Genomic DNA, 23,132 nt, shown 5'->3' with positions numbered 1-23,132 from the left:
CTGGTATCTTGCGATTTTTTCATGTTCCTTCTCGGCGACCCTGCTATCACCTGGTATTGCGATGTCTATGATTGTGACCTTATTTTTCTCAACCAGTGTGATGTCTGGTGTATTATGTGCCAGTATTTTGTCGGTTTGTATACGGAAATCCCACAAGATCTTGACCATCTGATTTTCGGTGACTTTTTCAGGCTGATGTTCCCACCAGTTTGTTGCTGTTTTAATATTATAATTTTTGCACAAATTCCAATGGATCATTTGTGCTACTGAATTGTGCCGCAATTTATAATCAGTCTGCGTGATTTTTTTGCAGCAGCTGAGTATGTGATCAACAGTTTCATCAGCTTCTTTGCAAAGTCTGCATATGGCATCATCAGAGGATTTTTCGATTTTGGCCTTAATGGCATTTGTGCGGATAGCTTGTTCTTGCGCAGCCAGGATTAGTGACTCTGTTTCTTTCTTTAATGTACCTGTTTTTAACCATAACCAAGTTTGTTCACTGTCCACTTTATCTTTTATTTTTTCCAGAAATTGACCATGCAATGCTTTGTTCTGCCAACTCTCCATTCTTGATTTTATCACATCTTTTCTGTATTCTTGTTTTGTCTGTTGGGCCTTCAGTATATCTTTGTTCTTTACTTCGATTAATAGATGTTCTTGAGTGTCTTTTAAATAATCAGCCAGTGCATGTTTTTCTTCTTCAACTGTTTGCTTCACTTGTAATAATCCTCTGCCACCTGATTTTCGGGGCAGATATAGTCTATCAGTATCACCATGTGGATGTAAACTGTAGTGCATTGTCATTAGTTTCCTGGTTTTTCGGTCCAAAAGGTCCAAATCAGCTTGTGTCCAGTTAACTATGCCAGCTGTGTATCTTATAACTGGTATTGCCCAGGTATTTATGGCCTTGATTGTATTTCCACCATTCAATTTAGATTTCAAAATTTTCCTAACTCTGTTGGTGTACTCTCGCCTGACAATAGTTTTTACTTCTCCATGCTTGATGTTATCCACCTGCAGAATGCCTAAGTATTTGTAGGCTTCATTTTCTTTGCATTTAATTAGTTGGCCATTGGGCATTTCAATTCCCTCAGATGCAGTGATTTTGCCCCTTTTTATGGATACAGTGGCGCATTTTTCCATGCCAAACTGCATTGAAATATCGGTGCTGAATACTCGGACTGTATTTGTCAATGATTGGATTTCTATTTCTGACTTTCCATAGAGTTTCAAATCATTCATATATAGTAAATGCGAAATTTTTTCAGCTTTTTTGGCTGTTTGGTAGCCTAATTTCATTTTTTTTAAGATTACTGATAGTGGGATCATTGCGATGATGAAGAGAAGAGGTGAAAGTGAATCACCCTGGAAAATTCCTCGCTTTATATTAACCATTCCGTAGCTCTCATTCCCTACTGCCAACTCAGTTCTCCATTGTTTCATTGCCTTTTCAGTAAAGGATGTAATATTTTTGCTAATGCCAGTTGTTTCTAAGCATTTTATGATCCAACTATGTGGCAGTGAGTTAAATGCCTTTTTGTAATCAATCCAGACCATATTCAAGTTCGTTTTTCTGTTCTTACAATTTTCTAATATCATTTTATCAATTAGAAGCTGATCTTTTGTGCCCCTGCGCCTTCTTTTGTTGCCTTTTTGCTCTACTGGCAAGATGTTGTTTGTTTCCAAATAATCCATCATGTTATCTGCAATAATGCCTGTGAGTAATTTGAAGGTTGTTGGTAAGCATGTTATTGGTCTGTAGTTTTCAGGTGTTGTTCCTTTAGTTGGATCTTTCTGAATCAAGTATGTTTTTCCAGTTGTCAACCATTCATCAATTTGGCCCTTTTGTAAAATTTCATTCAGTTGCCTGGCCAATATTGCATGTAAACTGGTCAGATATTTGAGCCAGAAACCATGTAATTGGTCCTTTCCAGGTGATGTCCAATTCTTTACCTTTTAAACTCGATTTTTGATCATCTCAGTTGTTATTTCTAATACTTGCATTTGTTTGTTGCCAATGCTTTTCTCAAAGTCATGTATCCACTTTGCTTCCTTGTTGTAGTCCTTTGCATTTTCCCACAATTCTTTCCAGAATTCAACTGTGGCCTGCTTTTCTGGTTTTTCACTTTTGGTGTCACCATTCACATTAAGACTTTGATAAAAACGCCGTTGGTCTGATCGAAATTGCTGATTTTGTTTATATTGGATGATTCGTGCCTCATATCTTTCAATTTTTCTAGCTGTTGCTGTTATCTGCTGTTTTACAATCTCTACAGCTTCATTGATGTTTCTTGTATCCAATCTATATCTTCTGATTAGCCGATCTATGATTTTGTTGTTTTTAAGCCGTTGCTCATGCATGTTCTTTAAGTTACTAGCATCTGCCCTTAATTTTTTGATTTTTTGTTCTAGACGGATTTTCCACTTTGGCTTTGATGCTTTTTCTGTTGTGTGACTAGGTACTTTAATTTTAATGCCTAGTTCGTTAGTGACTATTACAGCTGCGCTGTACATTAACTGGTTTGTTTCCAAGATGGATCCCGGTTCAATTGTTGAAAACACTGCATTAACCATTTTCATGATAGGGGCCAAAATTTTCTTAGGCACAGTTTTTAGTGATGGTAAACGTTGCCTTTCCTCATTAAGCAGAAAATGCTCCATGATCTTATCCTTCAATTCTTTTTGTTTTTGAGTTAGTTCATCAGTTGGTTCAGTGATAACTGGTTCTAGTGGTGGTGATGTTATTTCCTCCCCGAGAGCTTCTTCTGGGAGTTCTACTATAGTGTCTTTAGTTGTGTCTTGAATATCAGTTATTTCCGCTTGTGATATTGTTTTTTGGGTTTTGCAATTTGCCTGAATTTCCTCATGTTCAACTTCACTAAACACTTTATTCCGTATAATAAATCGCCTTTGATCTGCTAGTCGTTGTTCACTAACATTTGAATCTGGATATTGTTGTTTCCATAATTCATACATTCGCTTTAAATATCCTCTTTTTTCTGGCTCTGAGTTGTAGTAACAGGCCATTATGGCACGGTTTTCATCTGCACTATATTTTTGTCGTTTTGTTGGCTGGTCCACTTGTAGCCCACTTGTCGACGGATGTCCAGGGACCCCAACATCCGCCGCGGCCCTTGTTAACCCGCGCGACGACCGATGCGGTATGGAATTCTTATTCGTTTTTTTCACCATATTGTATGGGTTGGCGGGGTTTTTTTTACGGGACCAGATGCCAACCTGATCCCAACCTTCCTCCTTTCTCATCCGGGCTTGGGACCGGCAACGGCGGAGTTATTATCATTATTATTATTATTATTATTATTATTATTATTATTATTTCTTTTGCTTTTCACCTTCAAAATAATTGCTGGTTGATTCTTATGTGGATGAGAAATGCTCATCCACATAAGGTGTCTTCCTGTTTGCATGTATGTGTGTGCATGTGTGGATATGTATTTCATATATGTACTTCATGAAGTATGTCATTAACATGTTTGAGATTATGTATCCTATTAATTTTATTAGTACTTTTGGTTCCTTTTAACCAAAATTTGGACATAAAGTCTTCCTATAAATTACATGAATAAATTAATAATACACCACCCTTATTTTCCTTTTGTTAATCAGCTTTTCACAATAAAATTTCTTAAATACACTTAAAAGTGTAGACCAGTATGACTTCATTTTTATTTCTGAAATCAACTATTCAATATAGCTACCTCATAATGGCTGCCTCACAATTGCTAGCTTCAGCTTTTTCTCTTTTTTATGTTTTTTTTCTAATTAGTTCTTACTAGTTAGCTTATCACAATTATCAATTCTTAGCTATGCAATTTCAATCCCAATCAATGTATACTCTTCAATTTCTCACTATCTTATGAAAATCTTATTTTTTTAATGACTGAAAACTATAAAAAATAGTGTGTATATTTTCATAATAAAAGGATTTGACTCTCCGGTTAGAGATTACAAAAAAAAATCTTTTTCTCACCTGTTAAGTAGGGGTAGATAACCTGACAATCTCTATATATTAAGAGTAGGACTATTGCATTTCTTCTCATTGCAGATGATAGTTTGGGTAGGTTGAAACTGTAGATCAAAACATTTGATCTTATCTATATTCCTACATCTATATATATGCAGTACTCATTTAATGACCATTCATTCAATGAACATTCAAACTTACCATAGCACTTAATGAATGCTAGTGACAATTGGATACCTTAACAGTGTCACAGCATTCTTCCCCACTTGCTTCCATCAAGCAAAGTCAGCTTTCAGGAAGCCACCAGGAAGTTGCAAGTCGCAGTTGTGAGAGATCCTTGCTTAATAACTATGTGGCCCTTGCTTAACAATCGCAACTAAAACTTCCAGAAATGCCATCGATAACTTATGACTCTCACTAATGACATAATTTCTGTTACCAATTTGTGTTGTTAAATGAGAATCAACTGCATTGTATACCAATCTATTCTGTATCATATAATTCAGAATTAAACAATTGTTTAATCATTTATACTAGTTTTTCAAGTAATGCCTCATTCCAAGGAACAACAAATACCAGGAAATTTCAATACTATCATGCCATGATTTCATGAAATTAAATATTATTTTCATAATCCCTGATTTTTGTTTATATCTTTCTCATATCCTGTTGTGTGAATTTGGCTGTGAGATTCACACTGAATTCATTCACTTCTCAAAAGCCCAAACATTATTTACGTAAAAATGCTTGTATTTCCTATTTACACAAAATTTGCATACTCAGAATTCTAACATTGAGGTTCAGTTGTGAGGTAGTTCCTTTCTGCTATAATCTCCCTAAGGAAGTTTCAGTAAGTCTTAAGAAGCTTCTTTCTTTCAGGTCCTAATCCCTTTTCACAATATGTGAAAAGCATTACTTATAACTTTGTTTCTAAAACTGCTGGGAAAATGCATGGAATGTTATTGTTGTTAACTTAGAAGACCTCAAGCTTGTAAATAGGTTGGAATACATAATTCAATCAATGTAATGATTCTATTTTTGGTCATATGGTTTTATTCAGTTCATATTTCACTGATGTCTTGTATTTAACATAGAGATTTGTATAGATTATTTTATAAATGACATTAGTTAATCAGAATGTAAACATTCCTATAAAAGCAAGCAATGTCCTTGGCATTCTTGATTTCTGAAATCTAACAAGCAGTAGGAAAGGGAATCCTTCTAGAATAAAAACTTATCTTATGTTTAACAAAGTTTTTCAACTATATGGAATAATATATTTTTATTTTCCAGAGGAAAAAGATTCAGAATTCTAGCATGGCTTAAAAGTAAGGCAACGTTGTATAATGAGTATCTGAAGTATAGGAAGATTTCTTATTTTGGCTTGGTTCACATATCACACTAAGCGTTTTATAGACAATGATGACTAAATTCACACAATACTCTTAAGCTCATGCCAAATAAACCAAGTCTACATAAACTTTGTATGCTTGAGTATGTTTTGATTACTTATTTTTTATTTTGATGCTTTCTTGAAGCCTTAGACCTTGCATCCCTTAATTATTGTCTTCATATATCTTTAACTGATGACTTTGATCTTCATGGTCATTTTCAAGGCATATTCAGAGTAGTTTAATATTTTGCATTCAATACTGGTATTTTTGCAATGGTATTTTCCATGGAAATAATGTAAAGAGCAAAGACAGATCAATAACTAATAGAATATTTTTTTAAAAAATGTAGATTATTTTGTAATAAAAGAGGTTCTTTGCTATTAGGTTTAAACATAGCCTATTATAAAATTTTGAAAGAAGATGAAAGTTGATTTGTACTTGTATCTACTTTTTTGTGCAAAAGCAGCCAATTATATCATAAATTTTGAGGCATGATGATAAAGAAACATTTCAAGTCTAGTGGGCATTAGAACACTTTGTGGCTGTGAAAGTGGTTCCATTTGGCATTGAAGCCAATATGTCATTAGAAATTCTGGAAGGAATCTTGTGAAGCTCTTTAATAGCTTCAGTAAGAATTTATTTAAAACTCAATAGACTTTTCTTAACAGATAGTCTTCGACTTACAACCATTCCTTTAGTGGCCTTTCGAAGCACAATTGTATTTAAAAAGGTGACTTATAATCATTTTTCATACTTAGGACAGTTGCAATTTCTCTGTAATCACATGATCAAAATTCCATCACAGGAGAACTACATGTATTTATTATAGTTGCAGTGTCATCTTAAAGGCAAAGTCATTCTCTTTGTTGCCCTTTACTATTTCTAGGTAACTAAGGGTCACAAAGCATTCAACTATAGATCCTACTAAGAGTAGATGTGGTTGTTTTGCTGCTATGAAATCTACCAGAAAAGAAACTTGAAGTAAAATGAAAATTGAATAGTATTTGTTTTTATTTTAGGGTAAAAAAGCAGTGGTTGCAAATGTGGAAATTTGAAAGGGCCATAAAAAGAATGAGGAGGAATTCCCGCTACTTTGTACAATAGTGTCTTGAATGGACTGCCTCTAGCTGTGAAGCAAAAAGAAGCAACTGAAGCAATTCTTTTAACTTAAAATAGAAATTTGGAATAAGAAAAGATTATTGAGTTTTAACTAGGTTCTTAAAGTAGTAAATGTTTATCTTTTAAAAAATCTATAATACTTAGACCAGTGCCATGAAAACTGTGTTTTCCTAAAATAATAATTTGACTACATAATTCATCTTTAAATCCTGTCCCTTTCTTTTGAAGAATGTTGGTGCTGCTGAATTTGTGGTTCCATTATTCTTTTTTAACCTATTTTAAAACAATTGCTTTTGGCTCTTTTGTTTTTAAAGATGCTAAGTTGTGCAATATTGGCTGTTTTTGTTATATGCCAGAAATTAATGTGTTTTCCTGAATACCGTAAATATTTTTAATCCTGTTTGATTTTGTTTTTCAGGACTTGCTTAAGAGGTGCTACTCTGCCAATGCCTCATATCTGTTCCAGCAAGACAAATTTTATGACATCAGCTATGACACAGGTGATAAATCCATTCAGTGTAGCAGAAGAGCAGATGCATTTAAATTCTGGATGACATGGAAAGCTCTGGGGACAACTGGCCTTGAGGAGAGAGTAAACAGAGCCCTTGCTCTAGTCAGGTATGAACTTTCATTGATAAAAGTTTTTGACATACTACTTAAAATATCATATTTGTTTGGGGTTGGGATAACTCCTATAAGGAGTTGGAAATTGGAAACATAATTCAAATGTACTTAGAGCAAAATCTTAGTTTTCCAACTGGAAAACAAACATTATTCTCATGTTTCTTTCTGGTTTCTCTCATGTGTCTTAATGTAAATATATTCTAGGATGTGACGTTAAATTATGTTTCTCATTATCTTGCTTTTTTCTGCTTGTGATTAGAGATGTTGATTATTTTCAATGGATATTTTAATTTTTGATTTATTTTATCTATTTAGAACACCCATATTATAACGAACTTTAGCTAACTCTGACACCTTTTAACTAAGTCCTTTGTAGATGAAGGTGTTATATAAATAAGATTTTTTTTAAAAAAAATCCATTCCTATGTCTAGCAAAATTGCATTGTGCTGTGTTCAAATCAAGGAAACCTGTTATATAATTTTTCTCAAACTCCTTGAAGTAATTCAAAACATAGTTCTCATTTGTAATGAAAACATTTATATGTAATAGTAAAAACATAACTTCTAATCTCCCAATTCAGTACATTGTAACAAAATATTGCATTATGGCACAGAAAGTAAAGGCATGGGATTTTATTAGAAATAGATTAGTATGAACTAATACAGTTTTTTGATTCTGTTATATTTCTAATAATACATTTGAAAAACCATAATATTTTTAAAAGTTTAACATGCATTTTATTATATCAACAAACTTTTTATTAAAATATTATTGAAAACGACAATATTCCTGGTATTCCACAATAGTATGCAAACTATGTGTTTTGATTTGTAATGGATTAAATATAAATAATAGTTTCATATAAATAAGCTAATTACTTCTAAAACAATATTAGTTGTATTTAATACTGGGATATTGTTTAAGTTATAATCTTTTATTAAAGTCCCAGTTACCAGTAGATTTAACTGATTTAATAGGCTTTAAAAAAAAAAGAATAATATAGCATAATTTTCAAAAAGCATATGAGAGAGTTATTTTAGAAAAAGTGCCCACCTTTTTAAAATTTTTGCCTGAAAGCCACTTGCCAGTCTCTAGAGAAAACATTGTATATGGCCAATGGTATAATTGTTATAAGGAATTATATTCACTACATTCCCTCTAAACCTTAGCTTTTACAAAAGCTAATTTATAGGATTATTGTTGGTAATGTAGCAAGAGAATACTGTGCCTTATGCTTAAACATTCTCTAAAAGAAGTGTCATAGAAACATGTAGCTAAGAATTGGAAGTGTTATGACAAATTTTGTGCTAAATGACCTCCAGTTAAAATTATTGTTGTTATTACAATATCTGCCAATAATCAAAACTTAGAGTTCATGTTGTGTGTAAGAAAAACAAAGCAATCCGGGAAGAAGGCGGGGCTTAGCAGTGAGAAGACGGATTTTCAGGCTATTCCTGAAATTCCCCTATTCCGAAGCACTTGGACGGTTCCTTTTTGGACCCAAGCTGTCCCGGAGAGACAGTAAAAGGTAGGAGGAGATCCAGTGGCCCCAGAGACGTTCACAAAGTTTCTGGGGGCTTGGAATTTAACCTCCTTTGCCTTTGGATTAGCCATAAGGCTAACTGAAACTGCAGATAGCTCCAAAGAATGGCGAAGTGTTTCCAGCTGGTAAGGTGATTTTATTACTCAGAGAAAGACAGTCCGCGTAAAAATTCAAGCTAATTTAAATTAAAGAACAGAAGAATCTAGCAGCGATTTCGATCTCTTTATTGGTTTATGGACGGTGGTTACCCTATTTTCTAAATGTTTTAAATGCTATTTACACGGACAAAGGATAGATTACTCCAACATCTCTTCTGACTCTCCGCAAGTGGGCTGTAAACCAATTCATTATAATTTGGCTCCTTACAACTTGACACTTTTATTGCTTGGCTGGATTGGTCTAAGATCAGATAAGATTGTACAGTTCCCAGCTTGTTTTTACTTGCAAATACCTCAGAATCCCCAAAGAAAAAATACTAACTGCGTACAAATATGGCGTCTATTCAAGCCTCTATTCAAATGATTTCTTCGGCACTACAAAAATTATCTGCCACACATGATAGAATTGAGAGGAAACTGGATTATCTGCTGTTTCTAGCAACAAAATATGAGGGGAAAAATGAGAACGTTGACCGTTTGAATGTTCTTCAAATACAAACTAAGGATGTCAGAGATAAAGATTTTCAATTTGCTGATATTCGGGGCAACTGGTTTACCTCTGAGGGAGAAAAAGAAGGAATGTCTGAAGGGGGAGCAGCCACACAGAAGATTTACTTCGAAAGACAGGGCGCAGGAGGAGTGAGACGCATTAAAGAATTTATATTCTATGAAATACTATCTGCAAAACTTTTGATACCACCACTGAGAATTAAAGACAAGCGGATAAAGGAAATAAACGGAGGATGGCAGCATTATATGAGAGGCACCATAAGCAAAAAGGTGCAAAGATTTTTTTGTATGGACTTGCTCATAAAGATGTTTGGAGAATTCGACCCACGAATGGCAACAGGATTAAGGAGGTTCTGTTACTGGAGAGACACAGGCTGATAGATGGAAGAGTACAATTTAAAACTAGCTAAACCTAGTTAAATTCATTTGTAATAGATATAGTTGAATAATAATTGATAATGATAGTAATGTATATAATGTTGAGTTGCTATGATAAATAAATAAGAGCCAAGGTGGCGCAGTGGTTAAATGCAGCACTGCAGGCTACTGCTAGATCAGCAGGTCAGCGGTTCAAATCTCACCGGCTCAGGGTTGACTCAGCCTTCCATCCTTCCGAGGTGGGTAAAATGAGGACCCAGATTGTTGTTGGGGGCAATATGCTGACTCTCTGTAAACCGCTTAGAGAGGCCTGAAAGGCCTATGAAGCGGTATATAAGTCTACTGCTATTGCTATTGCTAATAATTGGATATGAGAAGGGAAGGTTAGAAATATTCTTGGACTATATATAAAGGTTATTAATCACAATAATTATTACTATAAAAAATAAAATAAAACTATATACAGTTAAAACTTAACTAATATGGGGAAAATGCTATGATATATGATATAATTAAATAAAGAAAGGAGAATGATAATAAACTATATACATGGAGGATGGAATTTTTGGTATTAAATATTATGGATGTTTAGCTAAAACAGGATATGAGGATTTGATGTTAATGGAGGATTTTATAAACAAATAAATGAAATGCTAGCATGTGGTTATGGATTAAATCTTTGGCATAGTTAAGGATGAAGGATGTTTAAACAACTGTAGTCAACTAAAAGTGGAGGTATGATGATGTTAATATGGTAAACATTTGAGTTAAGATATTTGAATTAATATGAATTAATGGAAGAGATGCACAAAAACTTGTAACCAGCTGATATACTTTTTTATAACATATACTTGTGGTTTTTTTTTCTTCTCTGTCTTGTTTTTTGTTCTTTTTGTTTTGATTTCCCCCCCCCCCCACTGTTGTGGGCATGTGTTGTTTATGTAACAAAAAAATAAAAAAAATATTTTTTTAAAAACAAAAACAAAGCAATCCATTTTAACAAATCCTATTGATCCATTTATTCTGTTTTAGAAACTAGATAAAGGAAAACATTCAAAGAGAACTTGTATATGCCCATTTAATACATTGTTAACTTTAAAATGAAATGCTGTTGGTATATTATTTAACGTAAAATTGTAAACAGAAACATTATGATGCTTATTTCTTTAAAAATATATAAATCTTACTAGATTGTTATAGTTGCTACTTGTTGTTGGTATTTTTATTCTTTTGTGTTAGAGGTAACAGCTATGTTATTAGTTTCAGTAGTGTTTTGTTCCTTATTCAGAACGCCAAATAAATTCTAAGGCTGTGTTTCTCATACTTGGCAGCTTTAATGGGTATTTTGACTAGGGAATTTTGGAGTTGAAGTCCACATGTCCTAAAGTTGCAATGTTTGAGAAATACTATTCTAGAGCAAAACAAAAAGGATCATACAATGAAATGTAATCTCATAGAAATGTGAGGTTCTTCCCTTCTGCCTTTTGGTGATAGAAGAAAAAAGTTAGTTTCTTATAAATATACATATCACTGTTTATATGTCATAGTGATGGGTTAGATCAACATGTTCTATTATAATTGTAAAATATAGTCTATTTTTCATGCTTTCTATTGTGTAAAGTTATAAAGAAGAGCCACTATTTCTATTAAAATTCCTACACACCCACATATGTTTATAAGAAATTATACTGTAGTTCAGTCCTCCCAAGCCCTGCAATTTCTTTTTCCTAATCATAGCAGCAACATCAACCCAATGTTTCTAATACTTTATTGTCTTCCCTGACAATATATAAATGATTTGTTTGAAAAATTTTCAAGAATTATAATTTAATAACAGAGTTGGAAGGGATCTGGCAGGTCTTTCGTCCACTTCCCTCAGGCAGGAAACACTACATCACTTCAGATATTAAGTAAAAGTACCAGCAAGTGACAAATAGCAATAGCAATGTGTATTATGTGCTAGTACATGGCATAAAATACTTAACAGCTGACATGATAAAACGCCTCATGAAATAAAGTAATTTGAATAACTATATTTAAGTAATAATGTCTCTCTTGTTATATTTAATTTCTGTGTGGGAAGACATAGTTTCCAGATTGTTTTATTGATGGCATTTTAGATTTTGGCAAATTCATTCTTTTATGACAGTAAAAATAATTAGGTCTATCTGGCTCAAATATTGCATGTCTCTCGGAGACATCGTACACTACCTCAATGCAAATAGTTTGGGATCTACATAGCCTTAACAGTAACATTAAAACATAGATATTTTTAAAATATGCATTGATTGTAGATAAAAGCTGAGTTAATTTCACTATTAGTTCTAAATCAAGAATATTTATCTAAAAGAAATATGTTGAAAATAAAGTCCAAGTATAATTTTAATAGTTGAATGTTCTTTAGACTTCTTAGGTAGTTAATAGTATATTTGCATTATATTTTATTAAATCAGAGTATATTCAGATTTGGCAGCTGATTTTTCCCATAGGTTAAAAATAGTTCATCAAAGTCTTACTTCCAACTCTACTTGCTAAAAATACACACATTAATATAGTTTTCCTTTGATGGTCATGTCTTAACTAATAACATAGATAAGCGAAAGAGATTTTATATTTTCCCAGAAAGAAAATTGCCCTTAGGGTGATTAGGCAATCACTAGGGTGATATCTTTACTGAATTTAGTATTAGGTACCAGGACTTTATCACTGAGATATTTGTTTCTCTGGCTAAAAAGTCTAGTTTGCTAAATGTTGTGGCCAGCTATTTCTGATTATGTCACAGTAAACTTTACTGTAATGCTGCAGAGATACTATTTCAACATAACACTTTTCTTCATTCTGGAGGTAGCCCATGGATCTTAAAAAAAATAAAGGGCAAGATTTCTCCTTTGCTAGTTGCCAGGCTGACAGATGTTTTTATATGGACAGAAGTATGGTTTGGTTTTTGAATTAGCTGTTGCACGTATTTACCATTTCCCCTTGCTTTCTGGAGAATATTGAATTCCATGTCTTCGAATTCTATAGAAGATCGGAGACTGGCAGAGCTGTTTTCCTTACAGGGATGCATAGTATTTCAAGATGATTGCAATAGAAGGCTCAGTTCATCCCATAGGAAATATTTGTGTGCTTTATAGATATATTGCCAAACTTCTATAGTCATCTGAGCTAGAGTAATATGTTCTGAAGCAATGTTTGCCTCTGTTACAACGCTTCTGCTGTGCAATCTTTGATGCCCTGGGGTAAAGCAGTACCTTTCATAATTTCTTTTTGTCTTTAAAAAGGTACTGTAACAACTGCCCTTTGGTGTTTTTTGATGTGAGTGGAATATGAGGCGCATAAAATATTCTTTAAAATGCATAATACCACATATATGTTGATGAATTTAAATCAAAACAGTACTTGTAATTATTATTGTATACATTTAGATAGTATTAATGCTGGTGGCAACAGATCACCATGGCAATCTGGTTGCATGGATATGCACCGAAGAGGGAGGCACATATACTTGCTCATTAAAAACAAACATCTTGGCAATTGCCCTTGATTCAGTATAAATAATTTCTTTATTGTTCTCTTTAATGAATCCCTGGACAATCTTTGCAAAACATTATGAAAATGCCAGATTGTTGTATAAGTTATGATATGAGTATTTAAAATCAGTACTTTTAGAAATCTATTCAATGTTGTGAATTTATTTGTGAGCATTTCTCCAAACAAGGTTTTGTCATATGCACAATTTTTTTATCTAGGATTAAATTCTATATGCTTGCAATGATGACTAAATTTGGTTGTAATTCTGATCCATCTAACTGTTGTATTTTTCAGAGTATAAGAGTATACCGGAGTATAAGACGCACCAAGGTCTTGAAGAGGCAACTTTTAAAAAAAGTTTTTGCACTCTACAAACCTCCCAAAAACAGCCTGTTTTTTTTTTAAAAAAAACAAAGGGCATGAATAGCCTTTAGGAGACTTGTAGAGTGCTTCTGGTGGGTGCCCCCCCCCCCAATGAGCAAAAAGTGGCCTGGTTTTTACAAAAACGGGCCCATTTTTTGTCAAAAAAAGAGCATTCATAACCTTTAGGAGGCTTATAGAGTGCTCCTGGGGCTGGGGGGGGGGAGGCAAAATTGAGTAAAAACTGGACCGTTTTTTGCTCATTTCTGCCCTCCCCAGCCCCCAGGAGCACTCTGAAAGCTTCCTAAAGGCTATGCATGGCCATTTTGGTAAAAGGGGCGGGGTTTCAGAAGGCAAAAAGTGCTGTATTCAGTGTATAAGAAGCACCCAGATTTTCAGCCTCTTTTTTGAGGGAAAAGGTGTGTCTTATACTCCGAAAAATACAGTAATTGACAGTCTTAAGCAATACATTATCTATTAAGTCCTAGTTCAAAATGTCAGTTGTCCAACTAGTAAACCCAAAATTAGAAAACACTTTCAGGAGAATTGAATTCCTAAAAGTAAAACTTTATTGGATATACCATATTGGTACTGAAGAAACAAAACCAACTCTGATTTTCCTGCCCACATTCTTGCATAGTTAAACAATAACTTCTCCTCCCCACCCTGGGTGATCACATTGTCACCATTTTATCTTGTCAAAAGCCTGGGTGAAGAGCCATGTCTTCGAGGCTTTTATAAACAAGAGGCCAGCTGAATCTTGGTGAGGAGGAGCCTGATTGCGGAAGGCAGGTATTGCTGCAGAATTATCTTTGTGCTTTGTTTCTTTTGGCTAATATTGCTGGCTGTAGAAGTCTGACCACACATCTTAAAGTTGCTAAGTTTGAAAAACATTGGTCTGTTGGCTTACCAAATTGTTAAGATTCCATCAAATCTTAATTTATTTGGGATTTTTTGGCAATATTGTAACAGTGGTTTTATAATTGCGTTCTTTAAGTATGTACTTTTGACTTCTTAGTCTAGTTTATAGTGCTGCAATTTCCTCTGATTTCTCATAAAAATATGATAATAGATCTAATCCTACTTAACTTTTTTGAAATCAGAAAATTTGCTTATAAACTGGATGTAATCTATGCTAGTCTTGGTGCTATTGTATTTGTTTTGATAGTTTCAAGTCCTTTAAAGGGGGAAGGAATAGATATGCCTATTCCTTTTCATTTCCAGAACATAAACCAGCAACATTGTAGGTTTTCCTGTGGTTTTCACATTGGAACCATTCTTGAACATGCTGCATTTTTCTGATTTTCTGCTCTTTTTTCCATTTCTCCCAATCTTTAATGATCTTTCTACCCTGCTCACCAGGGTTTTTAATTATCTCCTCTGCCTTTGCTTCTTTGCAAGCCCCTGATCATTCTTCTTGGCTTCCATACCTGCAACTGGTGAGGTAGGAACCAGTGGTTCCCAAGCTAGAGAGAGGTTTTTTTTTTTAAATGTCAGCATAGATTACATCCCTTGCAAATTTATCAAGAGACTAACTAAATATCCACTGATTCAAAATGTGGGAGGAAAAAGGCACACATTGAAACTCTGGAGCGCACATGTTTGTAGGAATTTGGTTGTTGTGTATTGTAATGCAAAATTCTTTCTATATGTGGCTTCATTCTTAAATTATAAAATTATATAATTCCAAAAAAGCCAATACAATTCTAGGCTGCACTAACAGAGGGATAGAATCAAGTGGTTTTCCCTTATCCTGACAATCTGAAAAGTTCTCATTAATTTTAAATTGATTATATCTATTCGTGATTTAGAAAGTGAGCTTTTTTTTACAGACTTCATGTCTATGAGAGGCTGCATTGCAGCTGGGAGCATAATTGAAATGTCTCAGCTTCCAGCTGCTCGATATTGACCACACAAATCATGATTCCTCCAGTTGCCAGAGTAAGCTGAGAGAACCTATACTGATCAGAATTTGCTGTCTGGCCACAGATCTCTGCTGCAGTGCTATCCTCACTCTTTCAGGGACCTTGAGTTCACGATTGAACCTCACTTGGAAACCCAGCAAGGGCATTAATCTTATTAAAGTTTGTCAATAAATCTTGTACTGGGTAAGCCAATTACTGAATTAGGGATTAAAAGTCATGAGTGTTTCTGTGTGAAACCCAGCACTTTTAATTCACTTGCTGCAATTTCTATATGTTTGTGTCTTAAAATGCATATTTGCTGCTTTAATTTGAAAAAAATGAAGGTTTAGAATAAACCTAAAGCTAAAAAACAAATAAACAAATAGTTGCAGATGTATATCACTGTGCCATTCCATTGAAAAGATTCTGCAATTTAAAACAGTATCCCTTACATAATTTTTTTAAATAATTTTTTTATTTTTTATTTTCAAAACAAACACAACACATAAAATCTTCCTTCTTTACATACTGTAGAAAGTGTATCAGTTGGTTACAAATGGTTTTTGTGCATCTCCCACAGTCATCAAGCATAATTCATATTAACTCAAGTATTTTAATGCCGTGGCCCTTCCGGATGACCCCTCCCCCCTCTCTGTTTGGCTCGGCCTCCTCGTCAGCGCTGCCTCCTCTTTCCTCCGTTCTTTGCGTGATTGGACTTTTCTTCTTGGCAAATCTTTTCCTCTGCCTACCATCGCTGCTCTGGAGCCCCCTCCTGCCCCGCCTGCCTGACATCTGGCTCTCCTCTATCTTGGCCTCTGAACATTTAGCCTCCTCCAACCGCAACCTCAGGGCCCCTGGACTTGCCGCTTCAGCCCCATTTGCTTCGATCATTGCCACCCGCCACTGCCCCTGGAATACCATCTCGGATAGCGCCTGTTTAATTAATCTTATTACGGTGCCTTGGACTTTGGACAAGTAGGGGTACTCACAGCGAGTAGGGAAGCCCTCTGGCATGTTGATGATACCCACTGTTTGCCCCCGTGGTGTATTTGTGGTGCATCTGTTCTGCGGAAGAAGTGATGGAAGATGGCGGAAATACAGGTGGGGACTTAATGTTTCTTTCAACTGATGCACCCCCCCTTTTTCTTCAATCTGCCTCAGCCACCCCTCAGCCACCCTGGACTTTGGACCATTCCAGGCCTACAGGAGAGGGGGAAGACGAGACATTCTCCTGTATGCCACCTGTGGACCACTGCGGATTTTCAACCATTTCGAACTCTAAGAGTCATCTGCACAACTATTAAGACTTGCGCGAACTGTTCTTGTATGTGGAATGCTTGCTGTATGTATGTTAGTGAATGATCCCACTTTTTTAAAATTAATTTTTAACTTTACGTCCTGTTTTATTGTACCTATGTTTTTAGTGTTATAGTGGGGTATGCATGTTGGGAATGACTGTTTGGTATATATGAGGGGACCGAGAGTGCGGCCTGGAGCCCCCTCCACTGAGTGCAGAAGCAGAAGTGGATGGGGGCCCGGACCCGCCTCTTGTCCCGGAGTGCATGGGGTGAATGGCCTGCCGAGGAGAGTGGGGACCGTGGGAGGGGAGGAGAGGTCTATGGGAATTGGGGTGGGCCAGAGCATCCCGGTTACATTTGGGAGAGGCAGGTACGACGGGAGTTTCAGTACTGGCCATTACCAGGGAAGGAGGGCTCGCTATGTCACAGCGATCCTTCGTTCTGGCCCTGATAGCTCAACTCAAGGACCAGGTGGCAAGAGATGTCAGGGCCCTGGTCTCAGGTTGCTGCTGCTAAATGCCAGGTCTGTGATTCATAAAGCTCCCCTTGTCCAGGACTTAATATTAGACAAGGGGGCAGATCTGGCATGTATTACTGAAACCTGGCTAGGCCATGAGGGAGGAGTCCCCCTCTCAGAAATGTGCCCAGAAGGGTTTCAGGTGCTCCACCAACCACGACACCAGAGAAGGGGTGGGAGAGTGGCAGCTATCATCCGGGAATCATTAGTACCTTGTGGGATCCCTGCCCCGGAGACTGTTGGGTGTGAGTTCGTTCTGGTGAAGCTGGACCTAGGGGGTCAAGTGGGCTTTTTCCTAACGTACCTACCTCCCAGCTGCGTTACAACAGCCCTGCCTGTGCTCCTAGAGTCAGTAGCCAGACTGGCGGTTGAATTCCTCAGACTGATAGTACTGGGGGACTTCAACCTGCCATCTCTCGGCGAACTCTCTGATGGAGCGCAGGAGTTCATGGCTTCCATGACAACCATGGACTTGACCCAGGTAATTCAGGATCCGACTCATACAGCAGGACACACGCTCGACCTTGTGTTTCTCTCGGGGCAGTGGAGATGTGATCTGGAACTGAAAGGCATAGAGACCTCGCCCTTGTCATGGTCAGATTACTTCCTACTGAGGCTCAATTTTCAGAAACTATTCCCCAACTGCAGGGAGGTGGAGCCGATTAAATGGTTCCGCCCCAGGCGCCTGATGGACCCAGTGGGATTTCAGACGGAGCTTGGTGAGATACCTGACTCCCTTGCCCACAATCTGACAGAGTCCTTGGTCACTGCTTTGAACAGAGCGGCGGCTGGGGCTCTTGATCGGATTGCGCCTTTGCAGCCTCTCCGCAGCAGTGGATCCAGGAGGGCCCCTTGGTTTACCGAGGAACTCCGGTTTAGGGTCCTTTACTATTATTTATTTGTCTTGTATGCTGCCCACTCCTGGAGGACTCCGGGCGGCTTACAAAATACAAGGGAAAGGGGGGAACAAGACAAAGACAACATATTAAAAACAAAACCAACATTCACAATTTCTATGGAGGTAGATGCTTCTCAGCTTCCCCCAGCCTGCTGGAACAGCCAGGACTTGGTGGCTTTGCGGAAGGCCGGGAGGGTAGTAAGGATCCGGATCTCAACAGGGAGCTCGTTCCAGAGGGCCGGAGCTGCAACAGAGAAGGCTCTCCCCCGGGGAGTCGCCAGCCGACATTGGCTGGCAGATGGAATTGAGGGAATTCATACTATGCGCCATGGGAATCTATTCTCGCTGGTGGATGAGTTCACCGATGTTTTCAACGGCTCTCTGGGCTCTTATACAGGTACTCCTATTTCCCTTAGCTTCAATCCCCAGGTGGCGCCTATTTACCTCAAGGCGAGGCATGTTCCATTGGCGTTCTGTGGGAGGGTAGATGCGGAGCTGGACAAATTACTCTCCCAGGGCGTATTGCAACCAGTTGATCACTCCCTCTGGGAAACCCCTATTGTCACGCCAGTTAAGGCGGATGGTTTAGTCCCTATTTGTGGGGATTTTAAGTCAACTTTGAATAAAGCCTTACAGGGCAATTCTTACCCTGTCCCTGTGGTGCAGCATGTATTGCACTCGTTGGGACAGGGAAAGGTCTTCGCTATGATTGATTTGGCACAAGCTTACCAACAGCTGCCGGTTGACGATGCCACCGCAGCTGTGCAGATCATTGTTAGGATTAGGATTAGGATTTATTTCATTTATATGCCGCCCTTTTCCCTGAAGGGGACTCAGGGCGGCTCACAATTCGGTCAGGGAAGGGGGTACAGACAGGGGATAAAAAGACGAAACATAACAATACACAATTTAAAAACACACAACAACCTTACCATTCGAGGAGGGGGGCAAAAGCTCTTTAGCCCCAGGCCTGTCGGAACAGCCAGGTTTTAAGGGCTTTGCGGAAGGCCTGGAGGGTGGTGAGGGTTCGAATCCCCACGGGGAGTTCGTTCCAGAGGGTCGGAGCAGCCACAGAGAAGGCTCTCCTCCGGGTAGTCGCCAGTCGGCATTGGCCGGCGGATGGAATTCGGAGGAGGCCTAATCTGTGGGATCTGATCGGTCTATTGGAGGTAATTGGCAGCAGGCGGTCTCTCAAGTACCCAGGTCCAATACCATGAAGGGCTTTATAAGTGACGACTAGCGCCTTGAAGTGTATCCGAAGACCAACAGACAGCCAGTGCAGCTCGCGGAGGATAGGTGTTACGTGGGTGAACTGAGGTACACCCACGATCGCTCGCGCGGCTGCATTCTGGACAAGCTGAAGTCTCCGAATGCTCTTCAAGGGCTGCCCCATGTAGAGCACGTTGCAGTAATCCAGTCTAGAGGTCACAAGGGCATGAGTGACTGTTGTGAGGGCCTCCCGGTTCAGGTAGGGGTGCAACTGGTGCACCAGGCGAACCTGGGAAAATGCCCCCCTGGTCACAGCCGACAGGTGGTGTTCGAAAGTCAGCTGTGGGTCCAGGAGGATTCCCAAATTGCGAACCCGTCTGAGGGGCGTACTGTTTGACCCCCCCACCCCCCCCAGCCTGAGAGATGGAAAACTTGGCCAATTAGTAGGAGGGAAACACACCAGCCACTCGGTCTTATCCGGATTGAGTACAAGCTTGTTAACCCCCATCCAGGCCCTAACAGCCTCGAGGCACTGGCACATCACCGCTTCACTGAGTTGGCATGGGGCGGACAGATACAACTGTGTATCGTCCGCATACTGGTGGTATTTTATCCCGTGCCGTTGAATGATCTCACCCAGCGGCTTCATGTAGATATTAAACAGGAGGGGGGACAGGACCGAACCCTGCGGCACCCCATAATTCAGGGGCCTAGGGGTCGATCTCTGCCCTCCGACCAACACCGACTGCGACCTGTCCGAGAGGTAAGAGGAGAACCACCGTAGAACAGTGCCTCCCACCCCCACCTCCCGCAGTCGTCGCAGAAGGATACCATGGTCGATGGTATCTAAGGCCGCTGAGAGGTCAAGGAGCACTAGGACGGAGGCGTAACCTCCATCCCTGGCTCTCCAGAGATCATTAAATGATCTCGGTGGGGCATTTAAATGTAAGTGCCTCCAGTTCGGAGTCTGAGTGGCCCCCGAATTGTTCCAGAGTCTCATGGAGCAGTTGCTCCATGGGATCAACGGCGTCGTCCCGCATTTTGAAGATCTTCTTGTCACAGCGTCGGACAGCATTGCTCACAAGTTCTGCCAGGTTTTTTTACGATTCCGACAGGCTGGTATGAAGCTTCAAAAATCGAAGTGTCACCTTGGAGTGCCATTGGTTGAGTTCCTTGGTTTCTTTTATTTAAAAAATATATATTTTTATTTTCAAAACAAACATACAAATCTTCCTTCGTTTCATACTGTAGAAAGTGTATCAGTTGGTTACACAAGGCTTTCGTGCATCTCTTCCACAGTCATCAAATATAATTCATATGAATTCTAATATCTTATCTTGGATATTTATTATATTACCATCATCATACCTCCACTTTTATTTGACTATGATTATTTAAACATCATTCATCATAAAATATACCAAGATTTAATACATAACCACATACTGGCATTTCATTTACTTGTTTATAAAATCCTCCATTAACATTAAATCCCATATCCTATTCTAGCTAAACATCCATAATATTTAATACCAAAATTTTCTAATCCTCCTTTCGAAATCCCTGTTTACCATTTACATCCAATTTCCTCATATTGTACTCATAGCATGTATATAATTTATTATCATTATCCTTTCTTTATTTGACTATATCCTATATCATAACATTTTACCCCTAATAATTAAAACTTAGCTGTGTCTAATTGTGTTCTTTTTATTGTTATTGTTATTAATAACCTTTATATATAGATCAAAAGTATTTCTAACCTTCCCTTCACAGGTAATATTCCATATTCGTATCCAATTATTACTTATCATAACAGCTTAACATTGTATACATTACTATCATTATCAATTTTTATTTAACTATACCTATTGTTACTAAAGTTAACTAAGTTTAGCTAGTTTTAAATTATACTCTTCCATCTATCAACCTGTATCTCTCCAATAGCAAAACAATCTTACGTCTTCTGCCATTTGTGGATCCAGTCCTCCAAACATCCTCTTGATCAAATCTGTATGGACTCCTCTTAGCAGTTCCTTGCTTGTAATAACTCTCATGTAATCTTGACGCCCTCTTTCTGTTTCCTTGTTCAGCTTATCTTTAATTATCAGCAGTGATATCAAATATTTTGCAAGTAGTATTTCATAGTCAATAAATTCTTTAATGATTTCTTCTTCTATGTCCTGTCCTTTGAAATAAATTTTCTCTTCATTTAATTCCTTTTCCAGTATTCCATTCCTTCCTCCCTCAGAAATAAATCTATTACCACTATTACTGCGCAGGTGAGGGCAAATTCACCGTCAGCCTGCCTATCTGTCTGACTACGCTTGCGCGATCTGGGGGGAAGGAGTGTTAAGTCCTCGGACTTCTGACCTGGGCTGAGCCGAATTTCACTGATTGGTTCCAGCTTGGCTGGCTGCTCGATAGTGGTTTTACAAATAGCTGTCAGACGGCCTCTTATTTTTCTGTCGTAGTTCTATGCCAGCTTGTTAATAAATGGTTCAACTGCAACTTGGCATCTGGTGTTACCTCGGCTTGCGAACAAAGCATTGTAGATACATACATACATACATACATACATACATACATACATACATACGTGTGTGTATATATGTGTATGTGTGTGTGTGTGTTGTTATCCTTATTCCTCCTTTATTTAACTATATCCTGTATCATAACATTTTCCCCCTAATAATCAAGACTTAACTGAATCTAATAGTTCTTTTTTTTTAACCTTTATATATAATCCAAAAGGATTTCTAATCTTCCTTTCATGGGTACCATTCAATATTCATATCCAATTATTACTTATCATAACACTACACATTGTATACATTGTTTTCATTAGCAATTATTTATTTAACTATATCTATCGTCACTGAATTTTCCTAAGTTTAACTAGTTTTAAATTATATACTTCCATCTATCAACCTGTATCTTGCCAATAGCAAAACAATCTCATGTCTTCTGCCATTTGTGGTGTCAGTCCTCTAATCATCTCCTTAATCAAATTTGTATGGACTCCTCTTAACAACTCGCTTATAAAATCTCTCATGTAATTTTGATGCCCTTTTCTGTTTCCTTAATCAGCTTATCTTTGATTGTCAGTAGTGTTATCAATGATGTTGCTAATAAAATTTCTCTCTTTAAATCCATAAATTATTTTGTTTTTTCTTCTGTGACTTGCCATCTGGGGTAGAGTTCCCCTCCATTTAATTCCTCTTTCAGTATTCCACTCTTTCCATTTCCAGAAACAAACCAATCACCATAAATTTAATTTCTTTATGGTTATTTTCCTCTTCGGTTTTTAGAATTCTAACCTCCTCTTTTTCCACTTAATAAACATCTCCAACTTCTTCATCATATTTTACTGTTAGATGCTCTAAGTCTTCCAATTTCTTCTCTGTCCTCTCAAATGTGTTTGATAATTTCTGAATTTCTAAGAATATCTTTTGCAGACTTAAAGTTTCTTTCTCCTGTTGAAATTGTGTCAGTTAAAAAACACTGCTGCTCTAGCTTGGAAGATTTTTACAAGATTAAGCATAGATTCACAATAAAGTTTTATTTTCACTTTTCTCTGGTTGAAGATATACTTCAAAGGGACATCTGTATGTTTTTCTTCTTATCACTCTCTATAAACAAGCAGTGAGACCTTGGAATGCCAAGCCAGGATAATCAGTAAGAAAAGTAAAAATGTTTC

At 37.4% G+C, this 23,132-nt stretch overlaps 1 protein-coding gene across 1 annotated transcript in view; it reads left to right on the top strand.

Annotated features, from left to right (window-relative positions):
• GADL1 (GAD like acidic amino acid decarboxylase 1) overlaps window positions 1-23,132 on the top strand; it is a 146,696-nt gene that overhangs the window by 64,581 nt on the left and 58,983 nt on the right. The window contains exon 12 of the mRNA XM_087712897.1: window positions 6,917-7,116. Within this exon, the coding sequence (XP_087569023.1) occupies window positions 6,917-7,116 (200 nt within the window). The remainder of the gene's footprint in view (window positions 1-6,916; window positions 7,117-23,132) is intronic.

The sequence above is a fragment of the Thamnophis sirtalis genome, unplaced genomic scaffold, assembly GCF_051295495.1.
Source record: "Thamnophis sirtalis isolate CommonGarterSnake01/CBP01778 unplaced genomic scaffold, rThaSir2_p1.2 scaffold_4, whole genome shotgun sequence".
Lineage (NCBI taxonomy): Eukaryota > Metazoa > Chordata > Lepidosauria > Squamata > Natricidae > Thamnophis > Thamnophis sirtalis.
This window is presented reverse-complemented; position numbering and strand designations above follow the sequence as displayed.